The sequence below is a fragment of the Squalius cephalus genome, assembly GCF_949319135.1.
Source record: "Squalius cephalus genome assembly, chromosome: 8".
Lineage (NCBI taxonomy): Eukaryota > Metazoa > Chordata > Actinopteri > Cypriniformes > Leuciscidae > Squalius > Squalius cephalus.
Window position 1 is genome coordinate 4,262,550 of NC_137129.1, and position 22,128 is coordinate 4,284,677.

The 22,128-nt window shown below is 36.3% G+C and overlaps 1 protein-coding gene across 1 annotated transcript; it reads right to left on the bottom strand.

Annotated features, from left to right (window-relative positions):
- Nucleotides 1–589: 589 nt before the first annotated feature.
- LOC307163388 (uncharacterized protein) lies at nt 590–19,145 on the bottom strand. Its single transcript, XM_079879414.1, has 14 exons — nt 19,104–19,145; nt 18,303–18,339; nt 18,145–18,216; nt 17,048–17,181; nt 12,756–12,869; nt 12,615–12,672; nt 11,599–11,649; nt 10,706–11,500; nt 8,043–8,201; nt 7,732–7,874; nt 6,313–6,426; nt 6,152–6,209; nt 5,989–6,072; nt 590–2,306 (listed from the first exon to the last, which is right to left on the bottom strand). The coding sequence occupies exons 2-14, from the start codon at nt 18,325–18,327 to the stop codon at nt 1,627–1,629; spliced, it is 2,487 nt and encodes an 828-aa protein (XP_079735540.1). The 5' UTR covers nt 18,328–18,339; nt 19,104–19,145; the 3' UTR covers nt 590–1,626.
- Nucleotides 19,146–22,128: the final 2,983 nt, after the last annotated feature.

Genomic DNA, 22,128 nt, shown 5'->3' on the forward strand with positions numbered 1-22,128 from the left:
ATATATATAAAATGATGAATTAAACTTAATTTCATTAATTGATTTAAATGTATATCAATATTGATTTAGCAACATATAGAGGTATCACAGACCTCTAGTTAAACTCTTAACGGCATTTTGTTGTAAATTGATAATTTGGCGCCATCATCTGGTAAAGCATGGAATTACAAGCAGCGTGGAATTATGAATAAAAATTAATAGGCAAATTACAAGTGTCTCTTTTCTTGAATCCTTTTGCTACTCGTTTTAATGCAAAACTACTGTTCGCTTAAGCAAGTGTTGGATCAGACTACAAAGGGATTTGTTTAAACTAAAGAAACACTTTATTATACAGTCTCTCTTTTTTGCACGTTACATTTAGTTACTATAGCATATAATTGCCATAAATTGTGCTTAATTACTTAAAACTAAACCCCTATAGTAAGTTCATGTAGTTAATTCTTATTACTCAGTACTTAAATGTATAATTACACTGATTTTTCCTTTATTTTAGGGTGTCCATGTTACCAAGTTTTTAAATACTCTCATCAACTTGGTAATAAAATACAGACTAAATATGTAACATACAAAAAAAATGACAGGTCTGTGAAAAGAAGATTTTTATTTAGAAATAGGAATTTACTTTTAAAACAAGACTTCACAATAAAAATAATTTGAGTTTAGTACTTGTGATGAACTTAAAATTCAATTACAACAGCAGTGACAATTTTTTTTATAAATACTGGATTGAACAAGTATTGACTTAACATTAAACTGTCTCTCTAAATTAATTTTAAAGAATATGAATTGTCAGTAACACTGAAAATTACAAAAGAAAATAAACTTGAATTACATGTAATGCTTGTAAACCAGATCCATTGTTCATGGATTCTAAAACATACATTTGAACCAAGGATAACATGCATTTTACATGTATAACCAAAACAACAACTATTTGAATTATATATATACAAGAAAAACAAAAAACACACACAATAGGCTTCTATCATTTGTGTGCTTCATTAGTTAATGCAGGTTAATCCATTGAATTTGTCTTTTGATGATGTGAAAACCTGAGCTTTAACTTCTTTTTGTAGATTTTTCATCAACATAATTCATTTAACTTCCTCTATCAAAAAACATTGATTATTTTTTGGTTAATACCTGCCTTTGTAGTTGTTGTATCAATTATTTTGAGATATATATGTATGCGTGTGTGAGTGAGTGTGTATATATATATATATATATACACATCTCAAAATAATTGATACAACAACTACAAAAGCAGGTATTAACCAAAAAATAATCAATGTTTTTTGATAGAGGAAGTTAAATGAATTATGTTGATGAAAAATCTACAAAAAGAAGTTTTTTCAAATCATCAAAAGATGATTAACCTGCATTAACTAAAGAAGCACAAACGATATGTATAAATGAAATAGAAGCCATTTTTTGTGTATTTCCAAATACAGCTTAATAATTCAGTGATGGTTCAATACATTTTTTTACCAACGGCACAAAATCTGGTTTAAAAAAAAAAACAAAAAAGACAAATACAGTTTGGACTGAATTCTGATGCAAAATCTTCTCAAAAAAACGCTCAAACTATTTGTTACTGACGCTTAAGTGCCGGAAGACTCATTCACATCAGTACTGCATGTAACCTTCACCCCAAGGATGATCACTTCCATACTGGTTTTGCCTCATCGCAATCCATTCGTTGTTATAGAAGGACCGGTCCTGCCTCGGCCAATCAGCATACGTGACAGCGACCGCCCCCTCCACCGAACCACAGTCCTTAGGTCTGATATAAGGGTCAATCTTCTGAATGCCTTGAGATTGGTCAAACCGCCCTGAGTATGCATACTGAGCAGGATTCATGAACTCATCCTCAAACACACGGCTGTCTGTGTGCGAGACCACCTCCGTGTGTGTGGGAATGTCCGTCTGAGCGAGCACATGTCCTTCAGGATACGGCTGTGTGTTCTCGCAGTGTATTGTGTGTGGGCGTCCCTCAGGATGTGTGTTCGTCACATCATCATCATCCACACATGTTGACGCACGGCTCTGGCCCTCGATCTCCGGCGCCACTGTGACCGCGTGTCTTAGAGAAGTTCTCTCAATCACGACGGGTCCCTCCTGCAGTGACAGGCTTACCTTAAACACTGGGTTCTTTACTTTGTTGGTGCTCTTGACATGCTTAGGATGGTCATTCTTCATTTTTTTGGCCACCTGATGAGTTGGAGGTCCATCAGGAGCTTTAACAGGCCATTTCTCAGAAGGGGGCAGCAGAGACTCGGCTGGGCGTTTCAGAGTCTGACTGGGACCTTTAGAAATAGATGAATATGTTATTATCTGCCTGTAACTCTTTTCTTTGTCTTGTTTTCCAGTATAAATATCACAAGATCCTTGAAAAGAAAAAAAAAAATACTTCAGGAGTAATATTAGATAAAATAATTATCCAGTTGTGTGCAATATTTATATATTTATTTATCTTTAAGGAATATTCTTGTTAGGGGTTCAAGCACGAAGAGCTGCTGAAACCCTATTGTAATTGTCCAGATTTTTATTATTTTTCTTCTGCCGTAAAACCAAGCGTCAACATCTAGTCTGAAAAATGAAGCCTACGCGGAAGTGCGAAAAACTGCAATACATCGAAAATCCGCTAGGGGCAGGTCCCAAAAGGGAGCAAATCTCCATAGACCCCCATGTTAAAATGTCCGTTTTCACAGCATAAATTCATGTTTTTACAGGTTGGTCCCATGGACTTTTATTGTATTTTTCGATAGGTTCCGAGTGCCTGACAACTGTGAGGGGGGTGAATTTTTTTCTAACTCGTTAGTTTAGATAGTATTTAGATATAAAATGTATGCCAAATAAGGGCGTGGTTAACTTTGATTGACAGCTTGAGGAGAATGACAACATAAGAAGCGCCATTTTTTAATATACAGTTGAAATATAATACTACTGTTTTTGTATCATGAAATGTAGTTTTAAGAATTTTTCAGGCGAGAATGTAGTTGTTTAAAGCTCAAATCTGTGGTTTATTTATAAAGATTTATGAAAATTTTATCCAGGTTGTGAGATGCAGGCGATCACCGGGCGCTCGGCGCTCATGTACCTCGCCTGGAACAGCCTTTCCTCGGCTAGTTGTTATGACGTCTGTCGCTGACTCTGACATCTCTGTAGTGGTTAAACATGAGATGTAATTCGTCTTGTGTATATCTAACGGGCGATCTTTGGTCTCGTGAATCTATAATTTGTTCCCTGGCCAATAGTTTTGGCTGAGGGCTAAGTGAAGTTTCATAACTTTATAAGCTATTTAACTTTACCGTTGTATGGTTAGACTAGAGCGCTGACTTTGTATGTTTGACTGAATTGTTTGCTTTATTTGTATAGCTTCTTGTACCTTTTACTTATACTTTTATAATGGCTAATATTGATAAAACTGAAATTTAACAAAAAGAGACTGGGTTGAGTTTTGTCATTTTAAATTTTAATACAACGAAGATGATCTGTAATGTTGTTCACTGCAACATCTGTTGTTTAGTACAAATGCACATATTGCCTGGACCATATTAAAATGTTTCATATTTTTATATTATATTTAAACGAAAAGAGGTAGGGTTAGTTTAACTTTTATATTTCGTTTTGTTATAAATAGGCTAACGTGTGCAGTGAATATAATCAATACGCGTTGCCTGAACCACATTTGTGTGGCTATAATGTTTAAGATTTCTTTAAATGAAAACGTTATTTCGTTTTATTGTTGCCTGAAATATACATATAGAGATAACCGGAGTAGCAGAGCGAGCTGAGTGACGCGCGCTGTTCCATTTGCAGAATAACCGGACTCGCGTCATTTACCCATATATGGATTGGCCAGAAGGTGGGCGGGGTTAGGATTTCCCAAGATCCCATACCCCCCATAAACGGCTTCAAAACCGTTCTTCAGAAAGTCTATGGGTGACGTCACAGACGCTTTGTCCATATTTTTTACAGTCTATGCGTAAAACGCATCGTGCAGCCCAAACCGTAAGTGCTGGAGACTTGAAACTTTGCCAGATGGTAGTACAAAAATCAAGGAAAGGTTGACAGAGTATGACCCCGATTGGCCAATAGGTGGCGCTATAGTAAGCAAAAGTATGAAATCGCTAATAACTCCTAGACGGTTTGTCGTAGACTCAAGTGTCTTATATCACTGTAATCCTTGGCTCAAGACGGACAAAACGTATATCTCCGCCATTTTGAATTTTGTCAAAAACATACTTTTGTAAACTAGTCCTAGGTTTTTTGTCCGATCAGAACCAAACCAGTGCAGAAATGTTCTGTGGAGTCTGAATATCAATAATGAAATTTCGATTCACGGTCGCTAAGGGGCGCCAAAACGTTCGAAGGTGGAGCTAGTTTTACTAAAATGGTTATAACTCGTGATCGAAATGAGGTATCTTCACCAAACTTGGTACACATGTGTAAGAGGTCAATGTGAGGTCACAGTAAAAAAAATCACGACGATTGAACACTAGATGGCGCTATAACTTGAAAAAAACATGAGAAAGGCTATAACCACCTGACCGTTAGTCCGATCGACTTGAAAATTGGTATGCAGTGTCTTGGTCCAAGGTGCCATGTATGTCTATGAGGATATTGGTGTATCTCAAAAAACATGGCCGCCATTGGCCAATGAATTTGAGCACCTATTAGACGAGGTTAATGGAGGCCGATCGGAATGAAACTCGATGGGCATGTTTGACTCATGGCCCAAGAGGTCTGTAAGAATTTTGAAAGAAATCGGCCACTAGTTGGCGCTAATGAGTTTTTTCGGTTCTGTAATCACGTGGTGTTGCACACATCCACACAATATGCATATCAGTTGTTAGACCTCCTCATACTAAACAACTTTGCCTCAAGAATCACTGCTGTCAATCAAACCGTTCATTAAATATTGGCAAATATGTTTAAAACCTACTTTTGCGAACTAGTCCTAGGTTTTTCGTCCGATCGGAACCAAACGAGTCTAGGACAATTTTCTGGACTCTCTAGATCAATAATTATCAACTTTTTTGAACTTTTGCATTCGAATGGCTATAATAGGGTGATTTATAAAATGGGCGTGGCAAAATACACTAAAAAGCCTATAAATCCTAAATGAAAACTCAGAACTTCATGAAAATTGGTGAGCAGATGTGACATGACATCCTTAATAAGCATGCACAATTTCATGGAGATCGGACCATAGGTGGCGCTATAACTGTTAAAAAGCTTTAAAACCATATATTTCCTAAGGTACATTGCCTGTATTGGCTGTAAATGGTCTTTTCCATCTATTATGTGAGTGGTTAAATGCTTGCTAACTAAAACTTAATAACTTTTGATGCTTTTGTGCTTAAAAGCCTTAAAGGCCTTAACTGCTTGAACCCCGATAAATGCTGCTTGCAGCTTTAATTTATCTTGTTAGTGTTGGTTAAAACCCCAACCCATTAATGAGTGACTCTTTTTAACCAATGAAAAGTATTAAAAAGAGCTTGCAACTAAACCTCATAACTCCATTGGATCCTCAAACTGTCAGTCAAACCTCATAACTCCACCCACCTCTATCATGAATGAAGTGTCACACACACATTTTGGAGCGTCTTTGCTAGTTTGCAAAGAGAAGGAGAATAAAGAAATGGTTGTTCGAATAAGTACGAAATATTATTTACTTTAGAAACACGATATGTATATATATAAAGGCTGATGTTTTATGTATTTGAAGAGCAGAGAAGAGTCGAGTCACAGCCAATACTGTCTTAAATAGCATTTTATCTTTTATAATGAGATTTTGGTCAAGTGACAGAAGAAACTGAGCGACTACACATAGCATCAATAAACTTTATAACCTGAAAGTTGATGAAAACATAATGCTAATGTAAATCTAATGATGGACAAAGAATGCATATGTCTGACATTCACGGGTCAAAAACCTTGTAACTTGATTTAGGCATTACACACACACACACACACACACACCTGTGGTTTTGTCAGTTCTATCCTTGAAAGACAGCAGATCTGATCTCCACTCCACACCAGCTCCACAGTTCAACACATTCATACCTTTTTGGTAAAAAAAAAGGAGAATTTTATCTCTCACTGACAAAGTATAATGTATTCTGCTTTCATCTGCTGTACTTACACCATTGATAATCCTTGTGCAGTACATCACTTATGAGACATGCGGACAACCTCATCACCTTCAGAACAAGATGAAATTACCAAACAGCTCTACACAATCACATCTAAATCCAATAAGGCTATGAAAATCACATTAGTTTATAATATGAACATAGGTAGTACCTTAATTTGTCCTCTTCCGTCCTCTTTCTCCAGCTGAATAGCAATGTCCTCAAGCATCTCATTAGTGTTGCAGCGTTTACGCTTTATAGGCAGGAGCTGCGGGTGGAGAACTTTCTGCCAACAAGAAGATATTTGCATGAGCAGCAACTACAAATATGGTGCCAGTATAAAGCATAAGTATACAGTACTGTGCAAAAGTCTTAGGCATGTTATCATCCCCCAATTGCCCCCAACTGAGATAATGGTACCCCCCCCCCCCCCAAATGGTATAAACAACAAATGGTCACGAGACCTAAGACTATGTAACATTCACACACAGTTCAACTCTTAGTTGGAAGATCAAAGACTAACAAAACCCCTGACTATTACAATGTTTAGACAGCTGACTTACAGCTGACTTCTGATCAGTAAATTGATGCCATCATGTTCACCTTGAATGCCCAATACAGTGTAATTCACCTTAGTTTTTCATGTGATGTTATGTAAGGAAGTAGGATCAGCAGATCTAAAACATATTCTTAAATTTGAATCCTTCAGTAGGAAATATCAGTTTACATTTCCAGTTTACATTCTTTTTGCCATTAATTGTAATAATCCAGTGAGATTTGTGTATGCACAAGGAGTCTGACATCAGCCGGTATGATCTGATCTCACCATCATCAAGTCCGTCTGTGATTACATGAAGAAACAGAAGAAACTGAGACAGACTAAATCAAGAAGAACTGCGGGAACGTCTCCGAGATGCTGAAGAAACCTTCCTGCAAAGCTCCCTGAAAAACTATGCGCAAGTGTACCTGGACAAAAGCCGTTTTAAACGCAAAGGGTCGTTACCATATATTGATTTGAATTAGTTAATAGAAGTTAAATCATAAATAAATTCAATTTGTGATTTTATTTTTGAAAGCATTCTCATTTTACAGCATTTTAACACAAGTGCCAGTGCTTTTCCCAGTACTGTAGCTTTGCAGGAAGGTTTCTTCAAGCATCTCGGAGACGTTCCCGCAGTTCTTCTGGATTTAGTCTGTCTCAGTTTCTTCTGTTTCTTCATGTAATCACAGACGGACTCGATGATGGTGAGATCAGATCATACCGGCTGTTGTCAGACTCCTTGTGCATACACAAATCTCACTGGATTATAACAATTAATGGCAAAAAGAATGTTTGGAAATGTAAACTGATATTTCCTACTGACACACTACAGCAAAAGAGAAATAACTGACTTAAAACCTTTTTTGGGGGGGGGGGGGGGGTTAACATACCTAAGACTTTTGCACAGTACTGTATATATATTTTTCAATAATTAAAGCTAATAATTTAATCACAGGCATTATTGGGGAGTTTCAGCACCTTTAACTTAACTAGAAATGACTAGAAATGTATATTTGTGCATGTCACATTATATACACTGTGAACACTTACTAGGTAGTTTCGCTGATGGTAACAGCTAGTCAAGTGGCTGAATATTTTATTCTTCTTCAGCTTCATAGCACACAACTGACACAGGTAACAACATGGCGGTGGATTCCCGTCCACACTCTGGCACTTGATAACAGCTTGTAGACCTGTGACAAACATGCTCACACACAGTTTAGTGCAGTGAATTTGAATCAAGGCATCATCTTTTGTACGTGACTATTGTGCTAAATTACCTAAAGCATGTTTATTTGTTTAGTTTATTCTTAATTTCATCTGGGGTGCACTGAGATCGCACACTATGTGGCTGCACTCACCGATAAGAGGCTTTCGACCCTTGTAGTTTTCTAGAAAATCCTCAAAGGACTCAACTTGATCAGAAGAGCTTTGAGTCTGAGCAAGAGGCGACTGGGCAATTGGGTTTTGTGAGAACAGAAAGACGTCCTTTTCTTCAAAGTTGTCTGATTGAGCCTCCACTGTAAATATAAATGAGAATTAAAGTAAAATATATGGATATTGTAAAATATATGTTCAATAAGAATGTGTGCAACATTTATCATATTCAACTAGAGAAATCAGAAAAGCACAATTAGTATCTGGTTGTGCAACTTATACATTTATAATTACACTTTTTCATTGGGAAAACCATGGGATTACATCCCAACCATGGGATTAAATTAAAGTATATTTGATAATTACGTTGCACAATTATTGTAGCTGTGGGTTAAAAATCTCTTTTGCTCACCAAGCCTGAATTTACTGGATACAAAATACAGTAAAAACAGTAATATTGTGAATTATTACAATTTAAAATAACCTTTTTCTACTTTAATATATTTTAAAATGTAATTTATTCCTGTGATCAAAGCTGAATTTTCAGCATCATTACTCAGTTACATTACTCATTCTTCAGTCTTCAGTGTCACATGATCCTTCAGAAATCATTCTAATATGCTGATTTGGCGCTCGCATTTCTCATTACTATCAATGTTGAAAACAGTTTTAATATTTTTGTGGAAATGATGATGCAAACTAAGAAAGTTCAGCATTTATTTGAATCAGAAATCTTTTTCAACATTATAAATGACTGTATTAGTTAAAGGGATACTTCACCGATTAGCATTAAGCTTTGTATCAGTAGAAACCCAGTAGTATTTTCGAGTGACTGTGCTTCCCTCCCTCATGTCATGTCCCCCTGAGACGAGAGATTTCTGTATTGTGTGTCTGAAAAAACCCTCAGATGACACAAAAATCATCATTTAGCGTCATCAGAGGCTTTTTTGTCCAGAGGCGAGAGACTCCAGCCAGTCGGAGGAGCTCGTCCCGCATGTCTTCAACCCGCCCATAGGGCGATCTCACGATAAAACGCCGTCTTTTCAGTTTCGAGTCGACTAGTAGCCTAGTTGTATCATTTCTTCCGATACTGCCCTCTGTAACCGGTAGGCGTGGCTTGGGAGTGGCCTCATAGGGCAGCGAAGCAAGTGCATTCTGGGAGTTGTTGTCTTTCAACCACATGAGCCAAAAAAACATTTTCTGGCTTTTCTCAGTCTACACTCACCTAAAGGATTATTAGGAACACCTGTTCAATTTCTCATTAATGCAATTAGCCTATCTAAACAACCAATCACATGGCAGTTGCTTCAATGCATTTAGGGGTGTGGTCCTGGTCAAGACAATCTCCTGAACTCCAAACTGAATGTCAGAATGGGAAAGAAAGGTGATTTAAGCAATTTTGAGCGTGGCATGGTTGTTGGTGCCAGACGGGCCGGTCTGAGTATTTCACAATCTGCTCAGTTACTGGGATTTTCACACACAACCATTTCTAGGGTTTACAAAGAATGGTGTGAAAAGGGAAAAACATCCAGTATGCGGCAGTCCTGTGGGCGAAAATGCCTTGTTGATGCTAGAGGTCAGAAGAGAATGGGCCGACTGATTCAAGCTGATAGAAGAGCAACTTTGACTGAAATAACCACTCGTTACAACCGAGGTATGCAGCAAAGCATTTGTGAAGCCACAACACGCACAACCTTGAGGCGGATGGGCTACAACAGCAGAAGACCCCACCAGGTACCACTCATCTCCACTACAAATAGGAAAAAGAGGCTACAATTTGCACGAGCTCACCAAAATTGGACAGTTGAAGACTGGAAAAATGTTGCCTGGTCTGATGAGTCTCGATTTCTGTTGAGACATTCAGATGGTAGAGTCAGAATTTGGCGTAAACAGAATGAGAACATGGATCCATCATGCCTTGTTACCACTGTGCAGGCTGGTGGTGGTGGTGTAATGGTGTGGGGGATGTTTTCTTGGCACACTTTAGGCCCCTTAGTGCCAATTGGGCATCGTTTAAATGCCACGGCCTACCTGAGCATTGTTTCTGACCATGTCCATCCCTTTATGACCACCATGTACCCATCCTCTGATGGCTACTTCCAGCAGGATAATGCACCATGTCACAAAGCTCGAATCATTTCAAATTGGTTTCTTGAACATGACAATGAGTTCACTGTACTAAAATGGCCCCCACAGTCACCAGATCTCAACCCAATAGAGCATCTTTGGGATGTGGTGGAACGGGAGCTTCGTGCCCTGGATGTGCATCCCACAAATCTCCATCAACTGCAAGATGCTATCCTATCAATATGGGCCAACATTTCTAAAGAATGCTTTCAGCACCTTGTTGAATCAATGCCACGTAGAATTAAGGCAGTTCTGAAGGCGAAAGGGGGTCAAACACAGTATTAGTATGGTGTTCCTAATAATCCTTTAGGTGAGTGTAGAAGGCACCAACTTCTAAAATAATTTCACATTTCTACTACATAAATGACCCAATTTAAATACACATTCATCTTTCCAGCGGTGAAATATCCCTTTAATAAAAGTAATAATTTCTTCAAAAGAAATATAAATATAGCAAGTTCCAAATAAAGTGCAAATCAAAACATTGTAATGAGAGAAAAAAAACAAAAAAGTACACTACCACATGCTACCCGGTTGATGACGATTGGTTCCTTTGGATTAGCCTCATCATTCCACTGATTTGAACCGTGTGTCGCAGCTGGATCCAATGCTTTTGTTAGCATCTGGGTTCTGATGAGCTTGATAACACTGGTAATCTCCACATCCCTGACAGGCTCTGGACTATCAGGTGAGCTTTCATTTATGAAAAATCTACGGCTGCTTGTTAGACTCTGGGTTATCTCTGGTACCATGTTGCTCACTGGTGTTTGCAGCTGGGCTTCATACGGCATTGTTTGGGCCAGATGCAGAGGATGTGCTTCATAGCTGACTCCAAATGAATGCATGACATTATTCCCATCTTCTTCACTAGCATGCAAAGTGTCATTCTGGAAAGCTATTCTAATGGGGCTCCACTGTCTTGGTGGTCTTATGACAGTGATTGGCCTCGTTTCAGTGAGACACTGGTTTTCAGATGGCATCACATTTGGTTGTAGACTCTGATTTCTGTCTGCGATCAGAGGTTGATCTTGATTTATGTGTTGGCTGAAGGCTGGAGATGGGGAGCTTTCTAGACAAGATATTGTAGATGAAACATGAGAATCCACAAGGCTCTGATGTGTAGACGCCTCCTGGCATCTGAGTAATGGTTTGACAGGACCTGCGATCCTAGGGGGCGATGCGTTTAGTGTTGAATTGGTTGAGACCGTTTGAGGTTCAATCATATTTGGTGTTGTAGATACAGATTGTGTTGGGAACAAACATCCTGAAGTTAGAAGTTGTGCAGTCCCATCTGTGCATCCAGACTCTCGCTGCCCTAGATACATTAAAATATACCAAACATGTTTCAATATCTAATTACTACAGTATATCAGAACAGATTAAGTCATATTAAACACATTACAGTATGCATACCTTCAGACGGGCTGTTTCGCTGATTCTTAATTGTGTTCATCTGAGCAAAAGCTAAGAAAATTGAGGAAAGAGTGTGACGAGGGTTACAGGTAGACATGTCAAAAACACTGTTTAGAGTCCAGGGGCCGGTTTCACAACGCTATTTTAGACCGGTCTATAGTGTTAGACAAGTCTAAAATTTGCTCATAGACTAGTCTAATGCAAGTTAGACTGTTTCACAAAAATAAAGACTGACTTAATTTAGACCAAAAATATTAAACACCTCTTACCACCAGGCTAACTTAGGTCTAAGACTCTATGTTACCTTGGCAACCAGCAGTAACAATCAGTTACATTACAAACAGCCAAAAGAAAAGGGAAAATGGCTCATAATTTAAATATTTCTTCTTGTTACTACATTCTCCGCTAAATTTCCCAAGTAAAACATCCTTGTAACTGTTATACTCCTCCAACAAACACATATTTTCCGCTGGGGTAAACTGCACTGAGCGGTTGAATGCGCTTACTAGATCCACCATGTTTTTAGTTTTTTTTGAAAAGTGTCTTATTTTACCCAGAATGCATTGCAGTGTAGTCCTACTTAAGATAGTCAGAGTCTTAAGTGCTTTGTGCAACGGTCTGATTTAGATGTCTATCTGAAGTCTGACTATCTACTATATCTAAGCCATAGTCAAAGCCTATCTTTGTGAAACCGGCCCCAGTAGGCATTTAGTATCAAGTGACAAAATGTGAAAATGGCCCAATCTGATGTAAACTACTGTAAACGGCAATGCTGAATTAAAAGTCAATCTAGATAGAAGATTCTGCTAAATTAATAAATGTAAACTACATTAAACTTCTGTATCAACAGGCTTCAAACAACATAATTCAACAAAAACCAAGATAAATATTTCTGAGATGATCGCTCTTATTTTACTAATAAGTATAAATATAAGTTGTTGTTTTTTTGATTGCAGCCATTTTAAGTGTTGAATGAAGGCGAATTGGAGCAATAAGATAAGACATAAAAGACAGACCATCAGTGACAGGCAATGATGTCAACATGTTGTAGATGACTTCATCCACATGTAGAACCTTATGAGAGAAAATGGAAGGTTAGTAAAGCTATATTTTAATATATAACAAAACTATTTTGATACTCCACAGTTTTATTTTACCTGTACATCACCTGTTCCCTCCCTCTTCTCAACCATTTTTGCGATATCCATGAGAGGCCGAGCCAGAAGAGTCAGGTCTGTGTAAGCTCTCCACCCACACGCATGGTGATATTTCTGTTACGGAAATTCCCCCAAAAAACAATTACATAAGAAAACTGATGAGATGACAGACGGTGGGGAAAAAAATGTATGGATTAATCATTTATTCATTGTTATTTGATCTAATTGCAAATATTTGCGATAACCCTATTAATTGTGCAGTTTACATTTCAATCATATTTTGCCAAAGAATATATATATATAGTTTATATATATATATATATAATAACTGTTTACAACATATATTGTATGTTGTAACATATATTATATATATATATATACACACACACATATACATATATATACATATATATATATATATATATATATATATACATATATACATATATATATATATATATTAGGGCTGTCAAAAGATTAATCGCATCCAAAATAAAAGTTTGTGTTTACATAATATATGTGTGTGTACTGTGTATAATTATTTTGTATATATAAATACACACACATGCATGTATATATTTAAGAAATATTTGCATACATATACTGTATATATTTATATATAATTTATATTATATATAAATATATATTTTTTTTATATAAATTACACATTTTTCTTAAATATATACAAGCATGTGTGTGTATTTATATATACAAATTTAATTATACACAGTACACACACATATATTATTTAAACACAAACTTTTATTTTGGATGCGATTAATCTTTTGACAGCCCTAATATATATATATATATAAACTGTTGTAAAGATAGTGAAATATATATGAAAATTATTTATTATTTTTGTTATTATATACAATTCCAAGGAAAACAAATTCTGAATAAGGCTTGCACTGTAAGTGACATGAACGAAATTATATGTATTACGATCAAGTAATCATGATCGTGACAGAAGTAAAAATTATCTATCTTAAGTTAATAAACACAAAGACATCTGAGGCAAACTGCACAAGAGAAAAAAAGAAGCACAGTTTTAAAGCTACAAGATATAATATTGATAAAACTAATGATAATATGCCGTGAGTGATGGAGTTTCTAGATTCTAACCACAGCAATAAAAAACTTAAAAGCAAATGTCAGATTTGCTTAAAGGTGATGTACAGTAGTCAATATTTGAAGTGGATCAAAAGCAAAGTTGTCCTAAGACAAGAACGGGTATTGTTCAAAATTCATGTATAACTTTGATGAAAGGTTTTGATCCACTTCAAATGTTGACTACTGTAGCTTCTGTCGTAGAAAGTCTTCTCTCTTTCAAAAGACATCTCAGTCCGGGAGTTTCCAAATGCCAAAACAGAACTGACCGCTAACAAACCCAATCGCAACTTCTTTTTCATGCAGTTCATGACCAATGACCTCATTCACATGTTCTCCTCCTATTCTTCAATTATTTCATTATCTTCTTGATTTCTTTTCAATGGTGGCACACATAAGATTACTTCTACTACTTATATATATATATATATATATAATTTCTCTTTACAAGATTACACTTAAAAAAAATCAAATATTGCTAGAAAATACAAATTAAAGAAGAATATATGCAGATTAGGCTTGTTGCGATAGTCGGTGTTACCGGTGATACACGGTGTTTAACCCACCTACCGGTCATAGCACTTGACCACCGGCACCGTCACCATCGTGTTGAAGTTTTAGCCTATAAGTTAGTAATAAAGCACTTAATTCAGTTAGTGACTACGTGCCTTCGTAATTTAGCGTAAGCGGAACGTTCACATATCGCGCCTAAAAACGCATAGAAAACGCAAGGCGCACCGCGTTCTCCTTTTTCCAAAGCGCTCGGGTGGTTGCGCTCCGGAGGCATCTGTCGTTGCTAAGCTTGGTTCTTGTCACGCGACCTGCGGTGAGCTTGCGGCATTCAGAAAAGTTGAGATGTTTTTATCTCGATGCGGCGCGGACGCGCTTTGAAAAAACGAGCTTCCATTATGAGCGCGCATACCGCGCGCCTACATTTGAAATAACGAACTTGCGCGCGCAAAAGACGCGATATGTGATCAGGCCTTTAAGCAGCAGATGTCCGATTTCATTTATCATTTGAGGAGAGTGAGGCGAGCTAACTGGCAAAGGATGGCGGAAGATCTGGTTTCAAAGAGAAATGCAAACGTGAGTTTAATTTTTATATTAGTTTTTTTTTTTTTGCACTTAAGTGTCCAGTGATTATTCGGGTAGGCTACCTTATTTAACGAAGTTTTTGATGTTTGTTCGTTTCATATTCGATGGTTGTGCGGTGTTTTTTTTTTTTTTGTTTTTGTTTTTTTTTGCTGAAAAAGGCAGGCACTTTATTTAACGAATAGTGATTTTTTTAATATAATTTCTTGTTTGATACTTGCACGATGTGTGCAGTGGTTCGTTTTAATAAATGCACTTTAAAGGTGTTTCATAAGTGCTTTTGTTTAGTTTTTACATGGTGTGTTAAGTTATTATTCATTTTGCAATAAAGATGTGTGTAATACAAGCGAGTGTCTTATTGTTTTGTGTATTTTTATTAAGAATAAAATAAATTAACCCATGATTAATTCAAACAAATGCTACTGAATTGCCGCTAATTAAAGTGAAAGTAAAATTGAGACGTGTGCACGTCCGCATTTTCGGCCAACCGAAATCCCTGACACGCAACCCCGGTGACACCGGGATTACCGTTTTTTTTACACGTCGATTAACCGGTGGAAAAAATCCGTCACCGCAACATCCCTAATGCAGATGTAATATTCTCGTACAGTGGATAGACTGGTAGTTTCTTGATTCTGCTCATATTGCTCCCAATCCATACTACAAAATATACTGTATTTCTATAATAAAAAATATACTGTACTTCTGCATGGAAGTGGTCATGGGAGCACAAGAGAATTGTGTATATACAGTATTAAAGAGAGTCATAAAAGAGTGTAAATTAATTAAGAGTGCATTGAGGAAAATCTAAACAAAATTATACAATAAAACATAATAATTGTAAACAATAAATATGTTAAACAAATCAAAACATACTTAATAATGATACTTAATGTAAGAAAAGCAAAACATGAAAGAAAAGTAAATTATACATCATAAAAATCATATATTTTCATATTTCCTTGTATATAAAATATAGAAGAAAACAGTAGAAACTACAGAGCCCTTAAAGGGACATAGTGGAGGAAAAATAATGAAAATAAAAACAAAATATGAAATGAGAGGAAAAATAATAAGTCAATGCTTTTCGCGTTCGCTCACAAAAACATTTGTATTCCCCCAAGAAACTTTGTGTTCGCTCGCAAAAGCATTGACTTATTATTTTTCCTCCCATTTCATATTTTATTTTTCACCACGTCCCTTTAGGGGCTCTGTATATGGAAGCTTGTTTCCGCCACTGAATAATAAATAAATAAATAATAATTGCGACTTTTTATCTCACAATTCTGGCTTTTTTTCTCACAATTGCGATATATCAAGTCAGAATTGTGACTTTTTTCTCAGAATTGCGAGATATGAAGTCAGAATTGTGAGAAATAAAGTCGCGATTGTGAGATATAAAGTCGCAATTCTGAGAAATAAAGTCGCAATTGTGAGATATAAAGTCGCAATTCTGAGATATAAAGTCGCAATTGCGAGATATAAAGTCGCAATTCTGAGAAATAAAGTCGCAATTGCGAGATATAAAGTCGCAATTCTGAGAAATAAAGTCGCAATTGGGAGATATAAAGTAAGAATTGCATGATATAAAGTCGCAATTGCGTGTTATAAAGTCAGAATTGTGAGATATAAACTATTCTGAGGTAAAAAAAAAAAATTTTTTTTAAAGTCCGTCTTTTTTTCCCTTAGAATTGGACTTTATATCTCACAATTGTGAGAAAAGATGTCAGAATCGCGAGATATAAACTCGCAATTATGTGTTATAAAGTCAGAATTGCGTGATATAAAGTTGCAATTGCGAGAAAAAAAGTCAGAATTCTGACTTTATAACACGCAATTCTGACTTTATATCTCGCAATATTGACTTTATAACACACAATTGCGACTTTATTTCACGCAATTCTGACTTTATATCTCGCAATTCTGAGAAATAAAGTCAGAATTGCGAGATGTAAACTCGCAATTGTGAGATAAAAAGTCGCAATTATCTTTTAAAATGTTTTATTTTGTGGCGGAAACAAGCTTCCATATCTGTAAGTGTGTCATCTCAAGTTAAAGATCTTTAAAATATAAAAATCTCAATATCTTACCATGTAATTGTATCTGTGAATGCTGCCCATGATGTGGTTTCTGATGTCAGGCTTGGTTATTCTCAAAAAGCAGACGTCACAGAAGTACAGTGCAGGCTGACAGTATGTCAACACCTCAGTGATGGAGTTCAGACCTGAAACATCCAAACAGGTTCAAATGAACACATATAAAGCAGATTTGTGTACACACTTGTAGTTCATTTTGCTTGGTTCGTTAGGTCCGGACCAAAAACAACAACAAAGAAAACATTAGTCCTGGGGCCTGTACCATGAAGCCGGTTTAGGTGGCTAGCCAGCTATGTTTCAGTTTAGTTTGCGCCAACCCTGGGTTTTAGGCACCATGAAAGTGGTTTGGCTTTTAGCAGTGTTCATCACCATAGTAACTTACGCTCAACGGCTAACCTGGTCCGGGTCAGGTTATGTTCCAAGTAAGAGATCTCAAACTGAAATTGGACCAATCAGCTGTGAGCAAAGGATAAAGTCACTCCACCTGTTTCTACTTCAAATTAAAGGTCACGATTTTTAAAGACAAAATCATCTGGCTTTTAGTAACACTTATTTAGAATAATAATTTTGTAAGATTTAGATATTATTTACGTAATTATTAATCAATCACACGTACAATTTTAGTTTATCAATTATTTTTACGCACAGTTTAAATGGTAATATAAATACGCTTTAGAATCAACAGATTAGGCTATAAAAAGACTACATGTGAGCTTAAAAGTTCAATTCTCTCAATACCTTTATCAACTGTATAAACTAACTTCACAATTTTTACTTGCACTGATATAGCAAGCCTTTTTCTTTTAGTTGTCCTCTTTCATAGACAGCTATTTGGTATCAGCCATCATGGTACGGGCCCCAGGTCTGCTTAGCGTTCACACCAGCATTTTTAACACTAAAGATACCAAACCTAAAAGCATAGATAGAGATATGTTCACAACCTGATTGGTTGACTTTTATGATGTATATTTCGAGATGGAACTTACCGAACATCCAAAACAATGCCACACTTACAGTTTTAATCGAACCAAACATGCCAAGCGTGAACACAACACACCCTAAATCGTTTTAGATGTTGTAATGTCTCTTACCAATGATGGGCTGTTCTCTGTTCTGATTGTGCAGATATGAACGTATGGCATTATAAAGTTGACTGTGGCACCCTGGAACACAATTCACTACAATTAGGGCAGAATATATAACATAATAGCAGGAATGTGAGTGTGCAAGAATCAGTGACAGAACAAACCTGTCGAGCTGCTGGAAGACAACATAACTGAACTGGACTGCAGTGAAGACAACAAACGAAAATACCAAGAAACAACATGAAGGCGAAAGAGAGAAACAACAACACAGAGTTAACTTGCAAGCTACATTCAGAATAGCATGCTAACATCATCTTACTTTATCTGCAGTGTACAGTATGTGTGTGTGTGTGGAGTTGAAATATGTTTATCTCTGATCACGTGTACTGTTTTACAAACTATTTTAACAACGCAAGAATTACATCTCGAACGAAATATATGATGTTTGTTGTCGTTGTTTAAAAAACAAAACAAAAACAAAAAAATCAACGGATTCTCACTAAACCGTAACCCGATGATATTAATAATACGACTTCGAATTTGTTGGCGAAATGTCAGTAATTGCAACCTATCGTTGGTTGTTCTTACTCCAATCATAACTGTTAGAACTTTTAGTTTATTAATAAAGAGAAAACGGCTATAAACCCAACATGACGGCAAACAGCCGATGAGTTTTCATCGATAGGAGAATATGAAATAACGTAACGTAAAAGTCTGAACGGACCGCTACCACTAAAGCACGTGCGATTAGCTTGTCGATTACAATCCGATACAACTCTGAACTCTGCACACAAAAACAGATAATAAGTGGTTTATCAAAGGGTTAAATGATAATCCGCGTGCCTACCTGTACTTTATTCTGTTGTGGGGTAAATGCACGCGCGCAACAAGAGGTTTGGAGGTGTGCACAGCATCGTGAATATTCATTAGCACGTCAGCACTACTTCGTGTATATTCATGCTCACGAATCTTGTTTCCTGTGGTGAAACTACGAATGAAGAAACAAAACTCTTCTAGACAAACTTTCAAGAGCTAAAAAAGAATTGAAATGTGAAGCAAACTCAATCACACTGATGGACACAATTGCACAATTTGCATTCGTTGGTTGTTGTTGTTGTTGTTGTTGTTTAAATAATCAATGCACATACACTGTATATATTTAAATATGCAAAAAAAAAAAATTCTAATTTTGCATCTTATGCATGTCTTTAGATTTCAGATTTTAGATTAGTTTTACTCATTTAGTGTGTTTTGTAATGTGATCCTTCCCCTTTAAGGCTGAGGAAGTGAAAAACTATCCATTCCAAAAATTCTGTGTTGTCTCTCTTGAAGGCCAGTGTTAAGATAAATGTTTGCATCTCCTTTTCTGTCTATCTAATCATTTCTTGTACACCCTGTTTAGTCACATGCTCATAAGACGTGCAACTTATTATCCATAAGGAGCGATGTTGCATATGGTATAATCATGAATGGAGTTGTTTGTCTCTATATGGACTCTTTCAACTCAGCTGACAGTCTCCTTTCTTTCCAGCCTACGCCCTAGACTTGCTATATAAACTATGGCACGAGCACAATAAAGCTGACTACTGAATGAACTACACTTCTGAGTGTGTGTCATTCTTTATTCCCCGGTACCAGTGGAGTTCTACTCTGCCTGCGTTGATCATTGACTTCGTTCTGATATCCAATTGTATCTAACGTATATATTTAAATATGCAAGATTTTTATTTCTAATTCTTTGCATCTTATGCATTGTCTCTAGATTTCAGATTTAAGGAATGAATAGTTTTACGTATTTAGTGTGTTTTGTAATGTGATCTCCTTCCCCTTCAAGGCTGAGGAAGTGATAAACTTTCCACAAATTCTGTGTTGTCTCTCTGAAGGCCGGTGTGACCTTGTCAGTGTCAGCTTGGCAGTGGATTAAAGAAAATAATTACTGTTACTTTAATAACCAGTTCAAGAATCTCCTAAATGAGCATTTCTTAATCTGTCTCAGAGGCAGAGTACCACTTCCCTCTTTATCTATTCTTAAGACAAATGTTTCCAGGCACTATGCTTTACTAGGCAGAACTGGAAACCAGGTCGCTGACACACAGATGTACTTCCGATAGAAACAAGCAGATTATATTTATTATGTAGTCTATAGTTAATCACAGTCTTCTTAAGTGCATTTATTCATGCCATGTTTTATCTGAGAGGCGACCTGAGGGTGACCCAACAGAGGAATGCTTTTAACCCCCATATAGTGCAACTATGCCTGGGGTCATGCACTGCAAAAAAAAAAAGAAAATAAAGATTTTCTTACTCAGTATTTTTGTCTTGTTTTCCAGTACAAATATCAAAACATTCTTAAATCAAGATACATTTATTAGGACTTGTTTTCTGAGAAAAATCATTAAAATTGAGTGAGTTTATGCCTGAAATAAGAAGAAAGAAACTGCCAGTGGGTTCAGAAAACTTAAATCAATGTGGAAAACATTTTTCCCTCTGCATTCATAGCTACTCCTTCAGGTTTATCCGCTTGATTCATTGCTGTGTGCTACATTAATGAGGAGAATGTTTCAATAAGTCTGTGTGAAGGTTGTTTTCTGTCATATCTCTAAGTTTTGATTCACTGCTTTGCAGCTGGTTGAGGTCTTGTCCTGATGACAGGCAACCCTGAATAAGAAAGAAATTATCTTTGTTTTAACAGTGCACAGTGAAGAAAAAAAAAAAAGTTGAATGTAAAACTTTTTTTAAACCAACCGTTGGGTTACACGTATTGGGTCACTATGTTGGGTTATTTTCCAAAAAATATTGGGTCATTCTGAAAATCGTTTTCTAAAAATTTCTAGTAACAACCCAGCTGTTGGGTTAAATAGGCTGTGTGGCTATAGTGACAGACAATAAACATAGAGAAGCTGCTGCATCCTGATTATGAAAGGTAAGTCACGCAAAAAGTTTGATATTAGCAAATTATTATTACTGGCCATTATAATAATCATCTACAAGCCTGTTTTCTCCTGAAGTCCAAGTCTTTCAAAACAAAAGTCGATAAAAGCATTGATCTTTATGAAATGCTGTGATAACGATCTCCAAGTGACCGCGTATAAATTACATGATACATTTACTCCAGATTGAGGAAAGCTTGTGAACCTAAAAAAATCTGCTTACTTTCATCAAAATGTGGCTAACGTACATACATAGATGCATATATACATAAATATTATTCAGACATAATGTGTGTATTTCTGTGTGTGCGAGCTCTGTGATGGACTGTCTTGATGTTCTTAATTTGGTAAGTAATTACAGCTCAATTCATTCATGAAAGCTATCCAAACAATTTTTAACATTATCAAGTGCTCAAAGGTCATATGGAACCTTATAGTTTGGCAATTAAAATGTATGCTAAATACAGACTTCTAATCATGTATGAAATCGATGTCTTGTTTCGTAACAGAAAATCATACTTTGATTTGAAACCCCATAACATTTTCCTGAGATGTTTATTTATTAAGAACAATTTAAAAATGTGTCCGATTTAAATGATCATTACAAAATATTATCATATGTCCATAAGACTGTTCAATTTGACCACTAAATTAATGTCAGTAATTTTTAAAGTCCATGGAGAGGCAGTTGTCATTGTGAAATTTCCAAACATTTGGTATCTCTGACATTCAGACTAAAACTGTGGCATGTCAGAGAAATTCACTAAAATATAATGTCCACTACTGAGGACAAAAGTCTTTCCCTACACTCTTAAGCCAGTGTTTTTAAACCCACATCTTCCTAATCAATCACACCTGAATAAACTCATCAGCTTGTTAGTAGAGACTTCAAGACCAGAAATATACGGGTCAGATAAGGGAGAAATCAAAAATGTGCACTATTGGTGTGGCTCCAGGAGCAGGGTTGGGAAACACAGCTCTAGAGGACATAAAACATCTCTAATTAGGCAACCAAACACAGATTTTTTTTTATTTTTTACTTTTTTAACAAACTGGAATA

What these genes read in the sequence shown, in the direction of transcription:
- LOC307163388 (XM_079879414.1), bottom strand. Translation starts at nt 18,327, where the DNA reads ATGTTGTCTTCCAGCAGCTCGACAG. An exon ending in ATCATTGCCTGTCACTGATG is followed by an intron (nt 11,650 to 12,614) that starts GTCTGTCTTTTA and finishes CAATTTTCTTAG; the next exon opens with CTTTTGCTCAGATGAACACA. An exon ending in ACCATCAGCGAAACTACCTA is followed by an intron (nt 6,427 to 7,731) that starts GTAAGTGTTCAC and finishes TCTTGTTGGCAG; the next exon opens with AAAGTTCTCCACCCGCAGCT.